This window comes from Zootoca vivipara, chromosome 15 (genome assembly GCF_965207765.1).
Source record: "Zootoca vivipara chromosome 15, rZooViv2.hap1.1, whole genome shotgun sequence".
Taxonomy (NCBI): Eukaryota; Metazoa; Chordata; class Lepidosauria; order Squamata; family Lacertidae; genus Zootoca; species Zootoca vivipara.
This window is the reverse complement of record NC_142598.1, coordinates 11,402,330-11,425,945: the sequence shown is the minus strand read 5'-3', so window position 1 is coordinate 11,425,945 and position 23,616 is coordinate 11,402,330. Positions and strand designations below refer to the sequence as shown.

General features: G+C 44.9%; 1 protein-coding gene across 2 annotated transcripts in view; it reads right to left on the bottom strand.

The window, feature by feature from the left end:
• Nucleotides 1–23,616, bottom strand: part of CARM1 (coactivator associated arginine methyltransferase 1) — a 41,462-nt gene that overhangs the window by 2,238 nt on the left and 15,608 nt on the right. Inside the window, exons 3-15 of one of the 2 annotated variants that reach the window (XM_035141258.3) lie at nucleotides 23,433–23,539; nucleotides 22,238–22,342; nucleotides 21,485–21,595; nucleotides 18,388–18,565; nucleotides 13,980–14,070; nucleotides 13,573–13,654; nucleotides 12,332–12,417; nucleotides 10,419–10,508; nucleotides 9,036–9,173; nucleotides 7,222–7,311; nucleotides 4,901–5,013; nucleotides 3,024–3,101; nucleotides 765–833 (exon numbers count right to left, since the gene is read on the bottom strand). In XM_035141258.3, coding sequence (XP_034997149.1) covers nucleotides 765–833; nucleotides 3,024–3,101; nucleotides 4,901–5,013; nucleotides 7,222–7,311; nucleotides 9,036–9,173; nucleotides 10,419–10,508; nucleotides 12,332–12,417; nucleotides 13,573–13,654; nucleotides 13,980–14,070; nucleotides 18,388–18,565; nucleotides 21,485–21,595; nucleotides 22,238–22,342; nucleotides 23,433–23,539 — 1,338 coding nt within the window. The remainder of the gene's footprint in view (nucleotides 1–764; nucleotides 834–3,023; nucleotides 3,102–4,900; nucleotides 5,014–7,221; nucleotides 7,312–9,035; nucleotides 9,174–10,418; nucleotides 10,509–12,331; nucleotides 12,418–13,572; nucleotides 13,655–13,979; nucleotides 14,071–18,387; nucleotides 18,566–21,484; nucleotides 21,596–22,237; nucleotides 22,343–23,432; nucleotides 23,540–23,616) is intronic. The other variant, XM_035141259.3, reaches the window with a different exon arrangement.

The window sequence follows — 23,616 nt, the reverse complement described above, 5'->3', positions numbered from 1 at the left end:
GTTTGTCTAAAACCACCCTCCCATGGTGGTGGCTGTTGAGAGCTGCGCTCGCTCCGCGTCGTGACCCGGCCGGCTTCCTTTCCGGCGGGTTAGTGCTGCCTATTGGCAGCCGCCAGGCACGTGACAATGCAAATCGCCCTTCTCGTCGCCGCACGTCGCGGCACACCAGCCAGCGTCTCGCGGCACACTAGTGTGCCGCGGAACAGCGGTTGAGAAACGCTGGTTTAGGGAAACCTCTGTCACAATAAGCCAAGTCAATCTCTTCACCTACCCAATTCAGCAATTAATTCACCCATCATGAAGCAGAGTAATTGGATGCCAAAATGGGATGCGATAAATGTTTAGTGTTCACATCACTGGCATTTTGGGGGTATCAAGTTTAAGCTTCAGGGGTGATACAGTACAATCAAACCTTAACAGCTCTGTTCCTGAATGCCAAAAACCCGGAAGGAAATGCTCTGGTTTTTGAACATTTTTCAGAACCCAAACATCCAATGTGGCTTCTGCTTGAGTGCAAGAAGCTCTTGCAACCAATCGGAAGCCGAGCCTCTGTTGTCAAATGTTTTGGAAGTCAAACCATCTTCCAGAACGAATTACATTCGACAACCGAGGTTTGACTGCATTCCGCAATTAACACGGCAGCCCAGTTTGACCTTTCTCGTTCCCAAAGAAGTACCAGCTCAAACCCCCAAAGAGGAGAAGGCTCAACAGAGGCACACACATCCTTTCCCCTCAACTCCCAAGAAAGCCCAGACCAGGTTTACCTTGAACAATCCCTGTACTCATGATGGATCCCATCCGGGAATGGGTGTGATTGACAATCCCAGTGTTGGCTGCTCAGGAAGAAGAAAAAGGAGGAGGAAAAACACAGACATGTTCAATCTGCGCTAGGCTACTTCACTTTACCTTAACCCCCACCTCCCAAGCTGTAAGCATGCACCACAGATGGACCATTCCCAACAGCATCTCAAAAACAGGCTGTAAACATAGTGAATCCCACTCTCTGACTGCTTCTCCCACTCTGCCTCTGGCTGCTAACTACTCAGCAGAGATAAAACACCTGGGCCTCCAAACAAGTATGATCTCAAATTCAGAGGCATTTTGATTCGTGACGCCAGAACTACCCGAGCCTAAGATGCCTTGGACTCAACCTGAGCCACCCCAAACCATAACCAGTTCAAAATGAGTATCTCAATTATTGAGGTCTGAGAGAAGTAGCTTAACTAGTTACATAGTAAATGCAGACGTGCCAATCCCAGAATCCTGCTTCCTGTCTCTCTTGGCCAACCTCTCTAGGGCTGAAGTGGTGAAAAAAACCTATAATGCACCCACTTCAGGTCTAGAGAAGTAGGCCAAGAGAGACAGGAAGGGAGATTCTAAGCTTGGTTGTTCTGCATTTACGTACTTTGACCCCAAACCACTTCTCTCAGGGCAAAGAAACAGCAAATTTAAATAAAGTGTGCATGGCTAAATTTCTAAAGTTTCATATTCCAATGATGAACCGGCTGTGACTGACATTCTCATTCATTCTCCCCCTTCCATCACCATTTATTGTGCAAGCTTCCTGGGGCAGGTACATGTCTATTGCTTAAGTATAATGCCAGCACTTGTTTAGCTAAGCCTGCCCACACCTTCTCATAACTTCCTTAGTTCCTTCATATTCACAAACAAGCCAGGATGGGGATACAGATGGGAGTAGACACGTTTGCCACAAGGGGCATGGAGTAGTTTTTATCTGCCCCACCCAGTGGTGTCCAGAGTATGCCAATTGGTGTCTTTGCCCATAAAGGTAATCGTTTGCCATTCATTCCTATGAGAAAACAAAGTACAGTACTCGGAGCCAAGATTGCAGGGAGGGTAAAGCCTACTATCTACTGATAATGGGTCTCCTGATGCTCAAAAGCAAGGTGTCCCACAGAGGACTGCATCATGACCATCCCATCAATGATCCCAGCAGTCAACTGTGGCAAGGCTGTTCGGCATTCTGTTTTTATAAGAACATTGACACCCACCTTCAGGGATGTCAGCTTGCCAGTTATGCATGTGTGAATGCACAGAGATCACAATTAGTGGTGCAGGTTGCTTAACTATAACAACTGCTATCCGTGCAGTCACACAATCTGCCTTCCTTCCCCACTGCAGGTGCCTTTTCTTTGTGATTTACACTTGACATCTATGTGGCAGTTGCAAAGTTCCCACCTCACCCTCTGCTGCACATCCCTTGTTAGCTTCTTTTCAAGGGGACAAGGAGCAGGCCCCAATTCTCAAGCTAGTTCTCTAACTTGTTCCTGAAACTGGCTCTGCACAGGCCCCCAAACCCATGTGTTTGCACTACAGCACAGACTAGGCCTGAAGAATATCAAGTATGGCTTCTACTGAATCTCTCTTGTTGCTTCTGCTTTTGGAAGCTGGCACAGTTCAAACTATTTGAGCATATAACCCAACACAGAGAGGGCACCTTTCTGTTCCATCAGGAATCAAACATGGCTGATGAGTTTTGAGGAATAGCAGTGCAGGCAACAGTTTTAAGAACAAATAATAATGTTAAATGTCAAGCGTACTCTTCATAGGAATTACACTGTAAGCAAATGAGTCATGATAGTCTTATGAGTTCTATTTTAAAACATTTTGTAAAACTTAAGTGTCTGAACCAGAGAAATACAAATGAACTGGAACTGGAACTGAACCCAAAATTCTAATTATTCAACCCAACTTCTTAGAACCAGCAGGGACACTCTTCTCCTGCAGTTGGGCTTAATGCACACGCTAAACTCAAGGACAATGAGCAGGAAGATAATTATGTGGCCAAAGGCATGTATACCCTGTTGAACATTCACAAGCCCAGTACTTGGATGACGTAGGGCAAAGGATCTCCTCATGACCTCTGAGCCAGGAGTAAAGCCCAAAAGATTGGGTGCTCAGGAGATCTGAGACCTGGGGCCTTCATCTCAGCCACTGACTCTCATGTTTCCTAGGATCCTCCCATTTAGATATAATCTGCTCCACATTGCAGATAAACTCACCTAGAGGAATAAGGTTGTTGTGGCCAACATTGGTGCCACCAGCAATCACGCTGCTGAGATCATAGGCTGTGGGCATCCCTGCAGCACGGGGTAGAAGGGAAGAGGGTGAGAAACGAGGAAGGCACTAACCAAGACACACACACCTAGACCTTCAAGCATCCTGCCCAGCACCGTTGTGGCAGGAGAGGCCATTACATGGTAAGTGTTACAGACGCATGAGCCTCTCCAGGCCACACACACTGCACCACCCCTCCTCCCATAAGCTGATTTTCAAAAGGGGGCAGGCTGTTCCAGGCAGGGATAGGGTTTTTCATGCAGAAGCTCTCCTGGGCAAACGCAGTGAGGCTGGGCCATAATCTGGTTCTTACAGAAAAGTAAGAGAGGGGCTTCCTCACTCCACTCCACAGTACTTGGAAGTTCTCTCTTCCCTTCTATATGTCTGGCTGGGTTGCCTGAGAAAGAGATGCCTTGCCAAAATTGCCTTTGGAGGAGGAAGGAGTTGCTGCTTGAGAACTAGCTGAACAGAAGTGGATGGAATCTGGATTTTCTCTGGTCGAGGAAGGCTGGCAGCCTTGTTGGAACCATCTCAGCAACTGATGGAGGCTACAGCACTTGCTGTGCCTGGGAGTGGGGACAAAGGTGTTGGCCAACACAACTCAGACAGGTACAAAGGGGGTGAACAGCAGTGGCCAGCGGAGAGGAGCCCAACAGGAGGATGGTCGGGGGAAAGGGAAATTTTCTCCCAACAGAAGCTGGGTAGACATCAAACATACACCAGGTTGCTGTACCCCCAGGGACAATAGGAGATTTATATTAATCACACTCCACGTCCACTCTTCCTTGAAAAAAGCAGCAGACACAGGGCTCCCAGCAATCTCTCATCCACATCTGCTTAGCTTTACGAGTGCTAAAAGGTTACGGCATCAGGGGCTCAGCAGAATGAGACAAAACATTGAGCAAGCTGCTGAGGGGTTACAGGCAGCTGTCTGCAGGTGACAGCAAGAAACACAAACAGAAAAATGTTGACAGCACCAGCGCAACAGGTACTCCTCAGTCTCAGTGCTCCAGTCACCAAAGGGGAATAGTAGTCAACCTCAAAACGGTCAACTGGAGAAGGAAAATTCATGTCTGCTGTGTAAGTACGAGCATCTTCATGTGTGAGCTCGGGGCAAGGGAGCCAGCTTCTTTCTGGTCTGAGATAATCTCCAACAGACTGAGGGTGTACATGCCACACAATGATCTACTGCATAACCACCAGCAGGAAGATAAGGGCAGCGGCACCAACACCCCAAGGTTCTTGTAAGGATAGTGATTATATAGAAGTATGGTATTCTGCATCACACATGTGCCAACTCTACAGAGAGACAGAAAGGCAGTTGCCACATCCCAAGAAATACTGTTCTAGTTGCAAATGATTTGCTTGATTAATGCTATGGACACAGTGCCGATAGGGCTCGCCCCTGGAGGAGAAAATTTGCTCTTCATCACCCCATAGCTACTCAACATCTAAACTCCGTGACATTAGCTAGAAAATCCTCCCACTTGCAATGCTTGCCTCTGCAGACTGCTCAGTTTTGATTACATGGGTCTAAGATGTTCCTATGCTCCGCTGCAGAAAGGACTTTGAACCACCAGAAGTGGACGAAGATACGGCTGCAAACAAAAGCAGATTGCTTGCCGCAGGCCCTCATGTTACTGTATGAGAAAGCTTTACAGCAAAAACCATGCAGTGAACCTTCAAATCGAAGGCAAAGCTCTAGCCCTGTGGCATCCAGCACTCCTGGCTGTTGTCCTGACTGCCTAGACCCAAAAATGACTGAGGAACATAGATGACCCATCAGCTTTGCCCAGGAGTGACAGTGAAGAAGGTACAGTACCAGCAACAGCCATCCCTGTGCTCATGTTGTAGGCGCCACCTGTGTTCCACATGTTCTCTGAAGGAGAGGTGTAGTGCGAGCCTGGCGGGGGTGAAGGAGTTGTACCTGTGTACCTGGAAGGCAGACACACACACCCTCACTCACACACACAAACACCAGCGCCAACATCAATACACTGGAGATCAAAGCGCCCCAGTGGCTCATCATTCTAGACATAGTGAGCCATTTCCAGCCATCATCCAGAGGAGCAGGAGAATCTTGTGGCAACTTAAAAGCAAAATAAATTTATTGCGGCACAAGCTTTTGTGGAATCCATGAAGTGGGTTACACAAACTGGCATAGAGAGAGAAGCTAATACTGTGGGGCCAAGAGACCACTGAAGGAAAGTATATGACATTTCCATATGCATTCAAATGCATTCTAGGATTTTAAAAAAAGCATCCACCTTTGGTTTAAGAGAAGAACACACACCAAAGCAAAATTCTGCTTTCATCTTTAAAAAGAGGAGGCAGGGGAATAGCTTACCTGAATGTTTATGCAGATATAGAACTGATGTTTCAAGTAGTAAAATACAGAATATCTCTATCACACACACAGAGAGAGAGACATATTGAGCACTGCCCAATAGCCATGACAATCATGCCAAAATGTTCAGTTTCCTATTGCAGCAATGCTGTTCCTGTTACTTTCACTTTCTTGCAGGGTAGAGCTTGAAGCACTTTGAAAATTTGAACACACACATGGCAGGACACATAAAAAAACCCCAAACCCTTTCTACAATACTGTGTCTCCAAAAAGCTATTGTTGTTAAGAAGCTGGTGCCAGAATTCCTCTGCCACACTTAAATCCAAGGACAGCCCACGAAGTGCCACCCCATCATCCGAACACAGTATGGGTCAGTGATGAGGGATTATAGGAGTTGTAATTCAACATCATCTGGAAAGCCACAGCTTAGCCACCTTCTCAAACTAAACCAAGTATTCGAGAAGTGGTGGCAATGCATGTTGTACAACACAGAGATTTTGCCATCACATCCCACCAGGAAAAAGCAAGAGCAACTATTCTGCTTGCCACCGTTTTAAGGGCTCCTCTGTCCAAAATGCAAGATGCAGAGAGGCAACTATGCCACCGGATTTCTAGGGCTCCAGCAGTCACTGGCCAGGAGCAAATGTATTTAAAATATCTGCACACTAACCTTTCCTCACCCACTCAAGGTAGATCACAACATAAATTAGCAAGATGTTGTTGGAAATAAAAACAAGGACTAACTAGATGTGAATATTTTAAGGCAGTAGAATCTGATTCACAACAAACCAGGACCCCAATGAGGAGATGTCTCCCTTCTCATGAAGGTAAAGGTTAGGTCTGGACCATTAGGTCCAGTCGTGACCGACTCTGGGGTTGCAGCACTCATCTTGCTCTATAGGCCGAGAGAGCCAGCGTACAGCTTCCAGGTCCATGTGGCCAGCATGACTAAGTCGCTTCTTGTGAACCAGAGCAGCGCACGGAAACGCCGTTTACCTTCCTGCCAGAGCAGTACCTATTTATCTACTTACACTTTAGAGGTGCTTTCAAACTGCTAGGTTGGCAGGAGCTGGGGCCGAGCAACGGGAGCTCACCCCGTTGCGGGGATTCGAACCGCCAACCTTCTGATCGGCAAGCCCTAGGCTCTGTGGTTTAACCCACAGCGCCACCCGTGTCCCCTCTTCTCATCAAAAAAGCAGTGAGCAGTGAAGTAGCTTGGTTTGTGGAAGATGGAAAGTTATTCAAAATCTGGCTGGCCACTGAGGGAAACCCAGATACTGGGTGAGATGATATGTGAGATAATCCGGGGGGGGGGGCTTCTTATACTCTTGGCCTTGCTGAAAGGACCCACATTCTAGTGGTTCACATTTATTCATACTATTGGGGGGCTCACCTCAGAAGATAGAGGAGGAATAGGAAAGAATATGCATCTTTCTGTCCCCCTTGCTTTCCTCTCGCCAGCAAAAAGCTATCTGACTATACTGGTAAGAAAGGAACGCAATTCTGCTCCTTTCCTACCCCCTTTGCCTGAAATTGCTGAGTGTCTTTCCAACCCAGCCCCCGATCCCTCCCAACACAGGTCACGAAAGCAAAACGATTCAATCAGGGAGAGTTAGCCTGCTTCCCCTCCCAGTCTGCTCAGTCAAGACTTGCTTTTGAGTTAGGCAGAAGTAGTTCCCTGAAAAGCAGTTCCTCAAACACACTGCATCCTCACTCACACAAGCGGACATTTTAAAAAAACCCACAACTTTATTACAGAGGTGGAAAAAACCCTTGTGGGATTCACTATGACATACCTGAAAAATGGGTTTTTCAGGTCAAGGAGGTTGCTGGACTTGGAGCCTGTCTGATCAACTTGAGCAACAATACTGATGTCGTAACTTTGCCTGAAAGAGAAGGGGAAGAGATACTGGTAAAGGACTCTCCAGTTCCTTCTGACAATTCAGCAGGGCCATTTCTAATGGGGACCAGGACTCTACAGGAGGGTGAGAGAATCTTGCTTATTGGAAAAGGAAATGGAGACACCGGCAGGAAGTCCGGCAACATACACTTCCCAAGTGTTGCAGAAGCTTCAAAGCTCAAACAAAGCCAGCTCACCTTCTGCTCTGCCAGTTCTACCTGGACGAGGGATATCTTAATTTTTTTATCTTTAGCCTACTTTTCAACAGTTGTTCCTTAAGCGGGTTAGAGCTAAAATATTACAGTGTAAATAAAATTATAGTGACAATGATAAAACATTGCCAACATTAAAAACAACAACTTAGCAGCAGTTTGTCTGAAGAGAAATGTCTTAATAGCTCATTTAAGAGAGCATGTTTCCAGGATATATCACACTGAAGTGATTTCAGAACTGGGGGGGCCATCACCAAAAAGGATAATTTGGGGCAGCCACCAGCATGATTGGATACATAAGCCTCTCCATCTTAACTGCAGGCCTCCCTGATTCTATACTTTCAGAAATCTTCGCAATGGCAATAAGTCGCCAGGCATGAAGGAGTGTAACTGGACTCAGATAAGGCCTAAAACTCAGTCTCTTTCATAGTGTGAGTCCTCTTTCACAGGAGAAGTTGGGGCAAATCCCAAAATGTCAGGAGTGCAATGGGCTTGCTCATCCTGCTGGGTTCTATGAAGCAGAGTGAAACACCAAAAAGGCAGCTGTGACCGAAGTGGGTTATGGAAAGGGAGGACAGTCCCCAAAAAAAGCTAGCAGCCAAGAAGGCTGAGCTTGGATTCAAGTTACACAAGCCCAGAACTAAGTTGCATCTTCCTGTTGGGAAAGTAACTATTATCCCTATTTATTGTTGAAAAGGTAACAACCAGGGTGAATTTGATTTAAAATAACGATTTAAATCACTAGTCAGTAAGACTTGATTTAAATCATTTTTTTTACAGAAAGACTCATTCTTGCTGGTAAATCTTAATTACAACCAGATGAAGGCTTCATTTTTGGAATAAAAAATTTTCAGAGTAGTTTTTACAGTTATATCAAAAATTACTGATTTGGTTATACTAGTATAAATACATAGACAGATAATTATGAAATTATTGTGAGGTTTAATGAGTTAACAGTTTATATTTGGACAACTTTATTGGAAGGCAAAAAATAATCATTTCCTTAATAACAATTTAAACAATTTATTTAGCTAAAACAATAACATTATAGCATATGTATCCATGTTTGTTAACTGACGTAGTTACACATTTTTCACCCCCCAAAAAAAATCGAGACTGAGTTTTAACGCACATGAAAAACTTAAAACAAATCCTTCTTTCCTGATGAATAGCCTTTGGACTATAATGTAACTTAAATAGAAAACTAGCTTTAGAAATATTTTTCCTCCAAAAGCATTTTATTTTAAAAATCCGATTTAAATCAAAAAATCCGATTTATATCCAAAGTAATCAGATTTTTTTTAAAATATGTTTTAAATCATCAATTTTCCCCCACCCTGGTAACAACTTAATCAGCCTGGCACATAGCTTTGAACTCCTCTTTCTCTGGTTCAAGTCCAGCACACAACACCCTAGACGACACTGCCGCTGCAGAATCTGACCTAGCTGCAAGAGGGATTATTTTTCCATGTGGCTGAGATGGCCCCTCTCGGCTTACCTCTTGTTTGCGATGAGCAGGCATGTCCCTGAGAGGGTGTCACCAGCCTTAGCAAAAAGTGGAGACTGAAAGAGGCACCGGACTTGGTACCAGTGGGTTAGAGGCTCTGTCGGAGCGGTTGAAAGCCAAACGGTCATTCTAGCAGAAGGAGAGAGGCAAGGAAGTCATGTTTAGACACAAGGAGTTGAGTTTTCACAAATCCACATCCTACCCCTCTCAGATTGCTCTGTTTCCCAACTGCCAGCATATCCCCAGCTGCAAAGTAGCTGCACTCCGGTCTGGCTTGTCATAGACCAATCTGTTTTCACTCTCCACAGAGAAACCAAGGCTCCTGCTTTTCCTCTTCAAGTCAGTCCCTCTTGAAAGTTCACTTTGGTGGCAGGTGCAAATTTTGGAAGCACCTGTCAAGACCTTCCTGCTTCATCTTGCTTTTAATGGTTAGTGTTACAGTCCAGTCCTTTTAGTCAACTTTTATTAGTGCTTAAATCAATTTTAAATTGCTTAAATTTTAACCAGCTGAAGCTTCACTTGATTAATGAGCGAAGGCCAACTTTAATTAGAAAGGCCACAATTAATAGAAGACTTGTTACTTTTTGAGGATATTTTGGTTCTGTTATGTTAGCAGTAACAGGAAACTGAAGATATGCTTTCCATCTAATTGTTACAGTCACTTTTGTTGACTAGTGGTTGCTGAAAACAACAATTCTCAAAGCACTATAAAATTCAATCACAAAACACACAAACACAGCTAAAATACTATAAAAAACAGTGTAATAAGAGAGTATCTCCTCCAAAACACCCAATAGAACAGGGCCACCTTAGTCTGCTTGCAAAACAGTGACACAGCAAGACAAGCAGATATCCCAAGGGAGTTCTTTCTTGTGCGTTGAGACAATTACAGAAACAATTTAGTTATGTTTTGAAACTAATATGGCATCCATAAAAAGGTAGTCCCTGCAATAGGACCTCATTAGATAATCTCACATGGGAGGCAGCATTCTCCCAAGATAGTCAGGGTTTTAAAAATTAAGAGCTTTAAAACCAAGCAGTACCTTAACTGGTCTTGGAATTAAATAAAGAAACAAAATCAGAATTGGCAAGCAAGCACTCGCTCCATCAAACTGTACAGCCAAGAGCAAATCTAGCGTTGGGAAGAAGTGCAAGCTTCCATTTACTATCCCGAGGGTTGTTTTTTTAAAAAAACACGTTTCCCTGCTGCCATGTTAAACAAACATATTTACATTCATCTACCGAAGGACACAAGTCAAAAGATAATTTAATTTGAACTTGCCAGTTTACTGCAGTGTAGGAGTGATAATCAGTTATCTGTTTTATAAAATCCAAGTTCTGATGGGAGGAAAGAGCACTTTTGCCACCACTTACATTGAACCGATGAAGGCTACGTCAAACCAGAAAGCCAACCCATGGACTAGACCTGAATGCAGCATGTGGAATTTGAACGGGATTTCTATCCTGGAAAACAAGAGGAGATGCCACGTGAATTCACCCTCTCCCTCGCAGTCCCGTGGTGCTCATCTCGCTTTTCAGGCAGAGGGAGCTGGTATTTGTCCACAGACAGCTTTCCAAGTCATGTGGCCAGCATGACTAAACCGCTTCTGGGGCAACGGAACACTGTGACAGAAGCCAGAGCGCATGGAAACGCCCTTTACCTTCCCACCACAGTGGTACCTATTTATCTACTTGCACTGGCGTGCTTTTGAGCTGCTAGGCTGGCAGGAGCTGGGATAGAGCAACGGGAGCTCAACGGGAGCAAGCCCAAGAGGCTCAGTGGTTTAGACCACAGTGCCACCTGCTGTGCATGTATGTATGCATGTAGATGGAGGTCTGAGACTGCCTCTGTCTCATATGGAGGTCACCTAAGACCTTCCTTTAAGTTGGGTCTTATCAGGCTGTGGCTCCCACTTTCTCCAGCTGCACTAATCAATAGCATGTGGCTGCTTTCTTAAGGGTACTTTTTTTTGGCTTTTTTTTCATTCTAACCTGAATATAAATTTTGGACGTTCACATTTTCAGGAGGTCAAAAGATAAGACCCACCCCACTGATATAGACTTAAGACATGCAAGTACTATGCATAGTCATTCTACACTAGACGATTGTATCTTGTCATTGCTCAACAGCCTTCTTCTGGAAACAAGCCCAACCTGGATGTGGGTGGGAAATCGTTAAGACAAGATTCCATTCCATTGAGGAAGGTTTTTTGACTTTGTATTTCTGTATAGGAAGTGGCAAAACAAGGGACTCCCCATGAGCCAGTCCCAGAATTAAGACCAGAGGCCCTGCTCTCTAACCAACTTGTAAGAATGGTTAGACTGTTGGAAACCAGAGACTGAGCGTTCTCCATGTTTGAAACTCCCAGAGAAATACCCGTATATTCCGGCGTATAAGACGACTGGGCGAATAAGACGACCCCCAACTTTTCCAGTTAAAATACAGAATTTGGGATATACCCACCGTATAAGAAATACAACCCGGCATATAAGACAACCCCCAACTTTTGAGAAGATTTTCCTGGGTTAAAAAAGTAGTCTTATATGCAGGAATATACAGTGTATATATATGGCTTTGTCACTGCTGATTTTTGGGAAAACTCTGGAGAGGTTTTTATTGATTTATTTACTATGCTAGAAGAATTTTAGCTGCTGGTGGTTTTAAGTTAATGGTTAAACTGTTGCTATTTTGATTTATTTTAAAACCTTACTTTAAATTCCTTTGGTTGGACAGTGTGCCCTCAAAAACAGGTTGTAATTTTTTGAATGAACCATCAATAGCCTCAGCAGGCACGGCCTGAAACCTCAACAAGCAGAGTGATGGATGGCAGAAAACACAAAGAACAGGAAGTCAACACAAACAGTTCTTAAATGTTGGCCCTCTTGAGCTTGGAACTCTCTTATACCAACTCAGCCCATTTTTGTTTATCCTGACCCCTAAGTCTGAGGTCTCCTGCAAGCAAAGCATGCATCAAGCCCCCAGACTGTTTCTAGCAAACCTTAATTGGTTAAAGGGTCAAGGGAAGAAGACTGGGCTCCTATGCAGGACCAAAATATGGCTCAGAAAAGACTGCCAGGCTACTTTCATCTTTCTCTGCCACACAACAGTAACAATACAATCATGAAGATTCATACACTGGCATGTACCGCAGACACAATTTCTTTTTTTTCTTTTCCTTTTTAAAGACAGAAACAGTATAACTTTGGCTTCTCCCACCCCTGTGTAACAGACAGTTGGGAGCCAGACTGGATTATCCCTCTGGTCTCCTATAAAGGGGATAACATACCTGTGCAAATCCGCTTCTTTGGCGTCTAAGAAGTTCACTGTGTATTTAACAGATTTGGCCATTAGAATCCTGATATCAAAGGTGTCCTTGGGAAGAAAAGCACATAAATGAAAACCTCTGGTTGGGTCAGGAAGTGGAAAACTACAAGTCTGAGCTCCTCTCCACCCACTTCCACTCCCAGACAAATGTAAAGAAGACAGACAACAGACTACTAACTTACACTGAGGACCAGAAGATGCTTGTGAATATTATGCCATACAACAGAACAATGCCTGTCTTCCCTGCCACCCTATGAGGGAAGCGGAGATGAGCATCGTGGTTGCCAGCCTTGCTCTGTTCCATGCAAAACAGTGGCATGAACCAAGACCAAACTAAGGCCCGGGGGCCAGATGCGGCCCAATCGCCTTCTCAATCCGGCCCGCAGACAGTCCGGGAATCAGCATGTTTTTACATGAGTGGAATGTGTCCTTTTATTTAAAATGCACCTCTGGGTTATTTGTGGGGTCTGCCTGGTGTTTTTACATGAGTAGAATGTATCCTTTTATTTAAAATGCATCTCTGGGTTATTTGTGGGGCATAGGAATTCGTTCATTTCCCCCCCCCAAAAAAAATATAGTCCAGCCCCCCACAAGGTCTGAGGGACAGTGGACCGGCCCCCTGCTGAAAAAGTTTGCTGACCCCTGACCAAGACACTCTACCCCCCCCCCCAATGCTCATCACTTCCTTCAAATGGCAGCACCAGTTCCCTGGCGTTTACTTGCTCCATTTGAAGAAATCAGACCTGGGAGAAGTTACAGGCCACCCAATCTCATCTTTGTGTAAATGTGTCTAACAGCAAAGCCATAAAACTGATGGCTCTCTATATAAGAAAAAATGCTCATGTCAGGTGCACTATGGTTTTTAAAATTAAAGTATAACAGGTGTTCAAGCCATCAAGAGGAGGCTGGAAGCTTGTGGGTTCTCATCAACTGGGCTGATTACTGGTTGTGCTACCTGTGAGCAAGTAACCAAGCTAGCACATGGTATTAGTCTCTAATGAACACACACAGGCTTCGATAAATAGACTCCAAAAGCTGGAAAATCCCCCCACCCATTTCTTCAGACAGAAGCTCCCTTAGGAAGGCTCCGAGGACTAGAGACAGCTTTCAATCACATTTCATCCTTTCCCCTCACCATGCTCCCACCATCAGGAAGAATGTCAACTTTTGCCGCAACATGTCAGCGTTATAGGACAGACTTACCACAACAGGCTGCCTGAAATATTCATCTACTGCTGCACCCCGAAGTGCTGACAAGTCTACCCCATGGAAGGATGGCTGATACCTGCAAGTCAAAACACAGCAGGCTGGGTGACTTGGGAGGGTCTGGGTATCCAAGGATGCACCAATGTGAGGTTTCAAATATTAGTCTCCTCCCAAAGAACCTATACTAGAAAGATAGCAGTTACACTGCAGAGGACCATGGAGGTTCTTCATTGCTATCTAGGAGACTAGGAAAGATCGGACTGCTAAGGTTTACCCCAACCTGAGTCTGTCTGGCACAGATCAACACTGCAGTTTGTTACATGAGCAGCTAGTTTTCTGCCGGATAAACTGCAGCAGTTGTGGAACTGGGCTGAGAGTATTGCTTCCTAGGAAAAGTGGCTTACCAAAAGTTAGCTTTTGTGAATTGTTCCATGTAGAGCTGCTCATCTGTGAATGGTGCTAAGTGGACATCCCCAATGGTTGGAAACATATTTCCTGAAATTGAATGGAAGATGGACATAGTTTGTTTATTTATTTATAGAAATATACTTATGGTCCCCTTCCAATTTTAACAAAGAAAAACCCCAATGTGGATAACTTCAGGATTTGGAGGGGGGATCTGGAAAGAAATTAACGAACAGGTTAAAAATCAGACAGAATGGCAGCTAGGATTGATCAGGTTAAAAAGAAAAAGAAATTGGGAAGACAGTAAAATAAAAACAAGTTAAAAGAGATAGGAGGAGCAGCAGGTAAGCGTAGAGTGAGATTTACAAAACAAAACTGTCATTAATAATAAATCTGTTCTTGATTTATTTAATCAAATCTTGATTTATTTAAACTGGCACCATGAATGCCTTCAAACCACTAATTTCCTTAATACTCTGCTGCACCTTGAGTCACTGCCATAAGCATTTGAAGGAAATCAACAGCACCTCAGGCAAAACCTTCCCACAGAATTGATTGAGTTCAATTCTGACCACTGCCCCACTGTATCACCTCACCAGGAGCCCATTGAAGATGTGTCTGTTTCAAATGATGGCGGTTGTTCCTCGCGGTGCATTTATTATTCACTTTCCGCATAGCTTCTCCTCTTTAAAACTGGTTTTTATTTGATCTACTGTTTTTATGGGGAATGCTTTCATTGTCAGCATCATCCTTCGGCCTCTACCAAGCTTCTGATGAACACCAGCAATGATGCCTTGCTAATTACAGAACCAATAGAGGGAGCGTCTCTATAAGGCGTGACCACTTTTAATTGTCCTACTATTATAAAGCATGAAAATGTTGCAATTCCTTCTAGTAGCAAAATTGGCTGGTTGAGTGCAGAAGATCAGTCTGGAAGCAAAATGGGGTCATCCAAGAAAAAGGCAGTGGATACAATACACCTGAGCAACTTAATTTGTAAATTAAACATAATTATATTTTTTTAAGTCAAAGTGCACAACAAGCACCTGTGTGCCTCTGGGACTGATGGCTTAGAGGTAAGAAAATAGTAACTCATTATCTGAAGAGTGAACTTCCAGATTTGCACTGAACAGCAACAAGAACTCCTGTCTTTTTTGCTTTTTGGGGAGCAGGGTGGAAGGACCATGACATGCTGTTGCCCCACTATGTAAATAACCTGGATTTTGCCATTTTGAACTAGAAATGGGGCAGACTGAGTGCTTATCAATGCAGCTTCATAGCTGCCAAGTTTTCCCTTATCTCGCGAGGAAGCCTATTCAGCATAAGGGAAAATCCCTTAAAAAAAGGGATAACTTGGCAGCTATGTGCAGCTTATGCCTGAGAGCAGTTATGGTGCCCACCAGAAGAGGTGAGAAAATGGCTGGTGGATTGGAAACAGCTGAAACACAGAATGTTAGGATGTCAACTGAGTAAAAAGGGAGGAAAATGGGAGGCAGAGGAAAGAGAGAGGAAACTAGCCTGCTGAAGCTCACTGGACAGAGGTAGCGTTGGGAGCAGGGGGCACCCATTGGTGCTATGCAGTGAATAGAACTCTTCTTCTCCCTGTCTATATGGGGACATTTCAGAAGGAAGGAATGGAGAAAGCCATTTCCCTTTCACTCTCTCCAGAGCCACTGCCACCCCAGCTAATACAACTCAGATGCTCAGGTTTAGAACAGGAAGCTAGCCATAAACCTTACCCCTCTATAGTGCTATAGAGAACCAACACTAGGAGGCTCCTACTACAGGCTGGCTGGACCCTGAACTGCAGCGTTTGAGGGCAGGGGTGGGCAGAAGATCACTGGGTGATTTGCAATACATTAGCAAGCGTTCCTGACTCCCAGTTGTTTTACATTAAAGGTAAAGGTACCCCTGACCGTTAGGTCCAGTCGCGGACAACTCTGGGGTTGCGCGCTCATCTCGCTCTATAGGCCAAGGGAGCCTATAAGGTCTTACCTTACCAGTGGCCAAAATGAAGAACGCTAAACTGGAGTAACTTTTGTGCTAAATCACCAAGAGGTCTGTTTAGTTCATGTACTGGAGAGGGGGGTGGCATTGTTTTAGTTTGTTACTAGGTTATGTATTTTTGTGTTTTTATATTCTAAGCCTCCCTGTGATCCTCAGATGAAGGGTGGTATGGAAATTTTAATAATAATAATAATAATAATAATAATAATAATAATAATAATAATAATAATACTGAAAACAAATTCCCAGGATCTGAATGTGCTCAGATGGATCTTGTTGTTCAATTCTAACAGCATGTTTTTTTGTATCTAGCTCGAATGGACAAACTTTGGGAATCAAGTAAAAAAAACCCACAAGGTAGATCGGTCAAACCTGAAGTCTGCCCACACTTGATGTAGGGCAGTGGTTCCCAATTGTGGATCCCCCTGTTTTTCAAAAGCCAAGCTTTTGAAAATTTTCCTATCTCTATGGTAGTTTTTGTTTTGTGAATGGCACCACGGAATCCCTGGGTGGGTTACACGGCATGCACCACCAGTTGGGAACAACTGCTCTAGGGCACATATGGGAAACCCATGCAGCCCGCAGCCCAGAGGCTCCCTCTTCACTCCCAGCAGTTGACTGGTGCCAAAGAGCTCACACAATGGGATCTCAACATGCTGGAAGGAAAGGTTGAAACCTCCCTCCTCCCACCCTGATGCTCTGAGAATAGGGGGAGGGAAAAGTGAGAGAGAGAGCGCACAAGAGAAGGGAAAGCTGTGCCTGCTTTAGGGAAGATTGGATCCAAACCCCACTTATCACTGGCTCCAGTCCCCCATTCCACATGGCCCTCAGGATCAAAAAAGGAAAGAGTAATACACCGCAACACCATCTTGTAGGTCCCACAAGTTCCTTGTAGGATTGATTTATGATATGTCTTATTGGGGGGGGGTGTTCTTTTTTTAGCTCAGGTGTACAAGTTAGTTGAATGTTAAAAACACATGTAAAAGGGTGAGTTTGAGCAGCTTAGGAATTTGGATACAGAAACAAAGGCCCTTTGCTTCTGGCTACTTAGATGTTGTTTTTGGAAGTTGTTTACGTTGCTAGGGGGCGCCCCTTGTTGGTTTCGAAAAATCCATTGTGAAGATTGAAACTTGCTAAGTTAAAACGTTTCCATTTTACTCAATGAAGAGAGAATTGTGGGCGACTTACCTAGTGAACGCTCCGTTGTGCTACTGAAGCCTGCTTGGAGAGGGAAGAGCTGCATCGGCATAGTGGAGCCTGCCGCTTGCTTCCCTTTAGTCTGGTGGGGCAAAGTGGAGGAAATTGGGCTTGGTGGATGTGTGCCGTTAGGCACCATCCAAACCAAATTCCTCTTCCTCAAGATGGATTGGGGTTGGGGGGAAACTCCCTCCCGCCACACGCACACACTCCTTCCCATACACACACACTGTAGAGAAGTTTCAGGTCTCAATGTGCACCTTTGCTTTGCTCCCCGCAGTCCACTAAAGCCAATCCACAGTACATTACAGGAAGGGTAGGGCTTCAACATCCCTCCACCCTGCAATGCACAGGACTGGATACATACTATGCTGTCGGAACTTTAAAAAGCTTAGAAATTACAACAAAGGATCAAGTTTTTGTAAGATAAGCTTTGCAAGGGACCGGTTGTGAGAATTAAGGGATTTGAGGCTTTGCATGCAAATTTTATTTTGCAGAATTCTGTCCTGCCCTTAAACAACTACGGTATGTATCTTATTAAATTATTGACTTAACACCACTAACGCCAGATTCACTGCTGCCCCAGCCTTCAAAACAAGAGAATCAGGCCTGAAAGACTAACAGAAAAGACTTGAGTGCATGAAGCCTATGCTGTAAGTGAGCACCACATGCAAGATGGCAAAACATGTTTAGTGCTTACAAACCGCAGAAATTGAGGCAGGTGCCTTAACCCGCCAATTTTCATGCTCTCTGCTGCATGAGTGGATTTGGAACAGCTTTCTCTTAAACCAAAGGCTTTTTGATCCTAGCCCCTGCTATAAACACTGGCATACAGAAGCTTCGCATGGCTTCCTAATCCTTCACTCTTTGGCCCACCTCTACTTTATACTAGCATCAAAAGGTGAGTGAACCCCTGTTTAAACCATGAACAGGAAACCAGGTCATCCCCAACTCTTCCTTCACCAGCATCTAAGGCAGACAGAGAGCCACATTGAGCAAAACAGAGTAGGGTCACCTCCTGCAGCCTGCAAGATTATTTCCGTATTAAAATGCACTCCCTTCATATTAAAATATTATGAAGCACCACTTGCTTATTGAGTAACCCAATGCCATTTTGGCTTAGTGTGCCAGAAGAAGCCTTGACAAAAGCCTTTCTGCCCAGCCATACCCTATCACTGCACCACGGGCGCAAAAGTCACTTACCACTGGGCTTTAAATACTTCTTGGCATGCAGATAGCTCTCCAGCATACGTTCATTGAAAAGCATGTACCCCATTGGCTCAGAGATAATGATGTCCACCTGTTCTGGAAGTGAGACCTCCTCTACCTTCCCAGGAATGACCACGATCCGGTCAGTGAGGTTATTACTCTTTACTAAAACCTGTTCAGGAGGAAATCATGGGAGGGAAACAGAAAGAGAGCGATCACTCACAGAAATTCCCCCACCTGTTTGGTCCTTAGATATCTGTTGTGAGAAAGGGGTGGATGCTTTTAAGGGCTTCTCTAACAGTATACCAAAAACAATATTATCCCAGACAGGTAGGCAGATACTCAGGGCTGCTGCTTATGTCATTGTCAGGACCAAGGACATGGAAACAAGTTCAGCATGTGGCTAAACAGTTCATCTTGAACTTAAGCAATGAATTCCTCACACTGAGATGTCAGGCCAGAATCAGCTGCTTTGTTGATTCTTTTTTGTCATCTGCTCCCTGCTGGACTGGTACCGGAAGCTGCAGTACAATCTTTTGGCAGTTCCAGATAGCTGCCACAGTGTGCAGTGTTAGAAACTGAGATATAAAAGCTAGGAGCTAAATGGCACCTTAAACCTAGGTTATGGGTGCAGCAACAGAATGTCTGGGCACACTTTTTAATAACAAGAATACAAAGCTGAAAATGAATGAACGGCAGTTAAAATATTATGTTCACTTTTCATATGGTCTAGCCCTTCCCCTGCCCACCCACCAATATTCTTAAGAGGGTCTCTTCTCTAGTCTTCAGGGAGTAGCTGGAAGTGGGGAGGCAGGAAAAGGTCCTCCTTTTCTTCCACTCTGCAGTTTTACTCTGAAATCTTAGGCAAGGTACTGCAACCAGAGCTCAGAAACTGCTCGCGCTAATGAAATTCCCTGTCACAAAATGCGCCTAGAACAATGGGAGTTTCAAACACTGACAGCATGTACAGGGCACTTAATGCACTGACAGCATGTACAGGAGAGCCAGTGTGGTGTAGTGGTTAAGAGTGGTAGACTCATAATCTGGGGAACCGGGTTCGCGTCTCCGCTCCTCCACATGCAGCTGCTGGGTGACCTTGGGCTAGTCGCACTTCTTTGAAGTCTCTCAGCCCCACTCACCTCACAGGGTGTTTGTTGTGGGGGAGGAAGGGAAAGGAGATTGTGAGCCGCTTTGAGACTCCTTCAGAATATCAAATCCAAACTCTTCTTCTACTTGGGACCCCATGATAGGATTCCCCAGTTTCAGACACCTGGCATCTTATATATATGTTATAAACTTGGGTAGAGATATCCCGATACAAAATACATATGTAGTATCTGTGAGCTCATGCACACTTCCATTTGTCCAGGATTTAAAGCTCTGTATCCAACCGTGTGCTCTTTTGTCCCAGTACTTTCCCTGGGAAAACCCATGTTTTACTGCTGAATCGGAGCAAACGGCAATAGGGTTTTTCGTTTCAGGCAAAATGTGGGCTTTCCCAGGGAAAGTGCCAGGACAAAAAAACAAAAACCCACCAATGCTCAGACATGGAGCTTTAAAGCGCCACCTGTGCCTGGAGCAAATGGAAGTCTGAATCAGCCCTCAGTTGAAGGATGTGCATGTGAACAATTTGCCATTCTCTCCTTTAAATAACAGCAAAAAGTAGAACCATAGAACTGTAGAGTTGGAAGGGACCCCGAGGGTCATTTAGTGCAACCCCCTGCGATGCAGGAATCTTTTGCCCAACGTGGGGCTTCAATCCCCTGGGATTAAGAGCCTCATGCTCTACTGACTGAGCTATCCCTTCAGTCTAGTGCAGGGGTCCCCAGACTTACGGAGCGGCGGGCCGGTGCCCGCCGCGCCGACCGCGCGGTGGGCCGGACTGCAGGGGAGTGCGCGCGCAGCGGGCCGGAGGGCGGGGGAGTGCTCGCCCGTGCGCATGCGCACACGCACACGGGCAGAAAAAAAATCGGCGAAAATCGCTTGTGCGCATGCGTATGGGCCTCCCCCGACCCGGAAGTGCACCAGAAATGACCTCTTCCGGGTCGGGAGAGGCCCGTACGCATGCGCACAAAGGATTTTCGGCGATTTTTTGCCGATTTTTCAGATCGCCGCTGCGCCGCGCGCCGTGAGAGCGGGCGGCGGCAGCGGGCGGCGGGGGTCGTCGCGGGCCGGATTGGAAGGCCGATTGGGCCGCATCCGGCCCGGGGGCCGTAGTTTGGGGACCCCTGGTCTAGTGCATCAGAAGGGATGCAGGTTCCTGCCATGTGTGCAAAATACAATAGCATTCCTAAATGCTAAAATAGTTCAAAATAACTCTGTTGAGCAGCTTAAAGGGATACAGAGTATCTTCCTTGGAACAGAATGCAACATCTGCAAACTTGCAGCAAGGATAAAAATGGCACAGGGGAAGTAATGAACTAGAGTTAATAGATCACTGTGTTTTATTTTTCTGTTGGAAGCCACCCAGAGTGGCTGGGGAAACCCAGCCAGATGGATGGGGTATAATTAATATATTATTATTATTATTATTAGACCAGGATTTTAGACATGTGCAGAATCAGCCTAATTTGGGTTTAGCCCTGTTCCAATAAGACATCACTTCCAATGCTAAGTCAGAAATAACAATCCCACCTTCACAAAGTGGTTGTGGAGAAAAATTGGAAATGTGGAAAATTTGGAAATGCCTCCCAAAGACTCAGTACTATAAACATGGGATGTTCCCTACAATATATTCACAACCAGATTGTCAAGTAGGTTAGGCTGGTCCAAAGTTAATTTCATACATGTGCTCAAAAACCTTCCTCTGGACTTCTCCCCATCCTGACCTTCGAGATAATCTTGAGCCAGATCGTCATATAAAATGCACACAAGCAAACTGATTGTATGGGGGGAAAGATTAGTTCCACCCTTGCACCGAAGCCTAGCTTCTTCTCAGTGCCTAAATCAACACCACTTTCTCTTCATAAGGCTAGAGCAGCACAAGGAAGAGAAGGGAAACTGTCCTGTCAGCTGCAAAATGTCAGCATTTGTGACCTAAGTATGGGTGGATCCCCAGAGGCTTTTCCATAAGCCTTGAAACATCACTGACCTCTGCATGTTGAGCCATTGTACTGGCTTCCACTGCATAGATTTTTCTTGCTCCAGCCTGTGCTGCAAAAAACGACAGGATGCCAGAACCACAGCCAACATCTAATACAATCTGGTGGGGAAAGTGAATAGACAAGACATATAGTCAAGTCACTAAGCATAAGCAAGTTCTCCCTCCCCCCCAAACGACTTTGTAAATGCATTAAATATTTGTATAACAGGAAGTTAGAATGTAACACAAAATCTAACCAAACCAACTGCAAAATTCTAAAGTGTGGAATATTTCCATCTTTGAAGGAGGCAGTTCCAGTGCCCAGATTTTAAGTGGCAGTGTCCTCATATTAGAGAACAAACCAGCCCTAGAAGCATTTAAGCATAAGACTTCATTCTATGACCTGACCTGGTCTAGTCAACATTTCTTCACTGACCCTGGAATTCCAATGCCCAGCAGAGGTGTACAGACAGAATTTCTTAGGATCCAGTTCAGGACCCTTGCCATGGGTGTGAGGCCACATCTATTTTAAAATTTAATTGTTATAATCTGCTTTTCAAATGCTCAGATGTTTTCCACTTTTCAAATATGCGAAATAGATAACATTTATTTTGAACACAGAAGAAGTGCAGCCTGGGTGTGAAACTTGCAGACATTTGGTCTTGCCTTTTACAAACACAGGATTATTAGGAGGAGCCTGTACTGCTTGCATCACAAATACAGGATGCACTCAAAAAGTGCCAATAGACTCCACCCCCTTACCTTGTCTTTAAAGTCACTGTGGTTCTGCAGGATTGCTCGCTGGTACGTGCCTGTTCTGACATAATCCTGCATCATATTTTGCTGCTGAGATAAGTATCCATAAAACTAAAGGGAAACAAAAAGCCTCTGCTAAAGCCGGTAAACATGTAACTCAAAGAAAGAAGCACCTCACTTGATATAGGCATTCAGTATCCCAAACGATAGCATAGTTTACGCGTAATTGCCACCAGAAGAACTCACTTCTTGCACTCACTCTCTCTCCATGTGGCAGTGCTGTGTAAGCCACTTGGAAATATTAAATGCACATATATTGCCTGTGTACAAGCCCTGGTAATTTTAGTTTGCAGAACTACTCTTGACACTACACTGCCCCAGTTTCTGACAATGACCAGAACATGCATCCAGCAATCTGCACAATTGCAATTAAGGCCCATGACCTCATGATTTTGGAGAAAGCTGTGCCCACAATTTGGCCAGTTCTTTTGAATGCTTTATAGCACACCGAGAATCTATGGAGGATTCCAGTAGACAAAGTTCTGCTCATCTTCCTGTCATTCAGCCCTTAACATACAACTTTTGCTTTGTTTCCCAGATTTCCAAGCCTCCTCCCCAAATCCCTACCTCAACAGCTGAAAAAGTTAATGAGTGAGTACCAAACAAGCATATGGGACACAGGTAGCACTGTGGGTTAAACCACTGAGCCTAGGGCTTGCTGATCAGAAGGTCAGCGGTTCAAATCCCTGTGACGGGGTGAGCTCCCGTTGCTTGGTCCCAGCTCCTGCCAACCTAGCAGTTCGGAAGCACATCAAAATGCAAGTAGATAAATAGGAACCGCTACAGCGGGAAGGTAAACGGTGTTTCCGTGTGCTGCTCTGGTTCGCCAGAAGCAGCTTTGTCATGCTAGCCACATGACCTGGAAGCTATACGCCGGCTCCCTCGGCCAATAATGCGAGATGAGCGCGCAACCCCAGAGTTGGTCACGACTGGACCTAATGGTCAGGGGTCCCTTTACCCTTTACCTTTTTACCAAACAAGCATACACACTCAATTAGCAGAAGCCCCTTATTTACCAATAGGGAGCTTTAAAAATCTCCAGTTTGCAAGAAACATACATTGGGAAATGAACACAAGGAACTTACGGTGACTCCACAAACACACCAGAAAAAAGCATCAGCTGTTGAACTCACCCACCTACCTGAAAGTACTGCACAGCAGAAGACTCTTCTGTACGCTCACTGAACACAGACTGCTCAGTGTTGTGGCCCCGACAGTTTTTCAAGATATTATAAAATGAGCAGAAGTCTAAAAGAAAAGTCAAACACAGCCTGTTTAGTATTCAAATGTCCACTGTTCAGATCCAACACAGAACTTGGAGAACT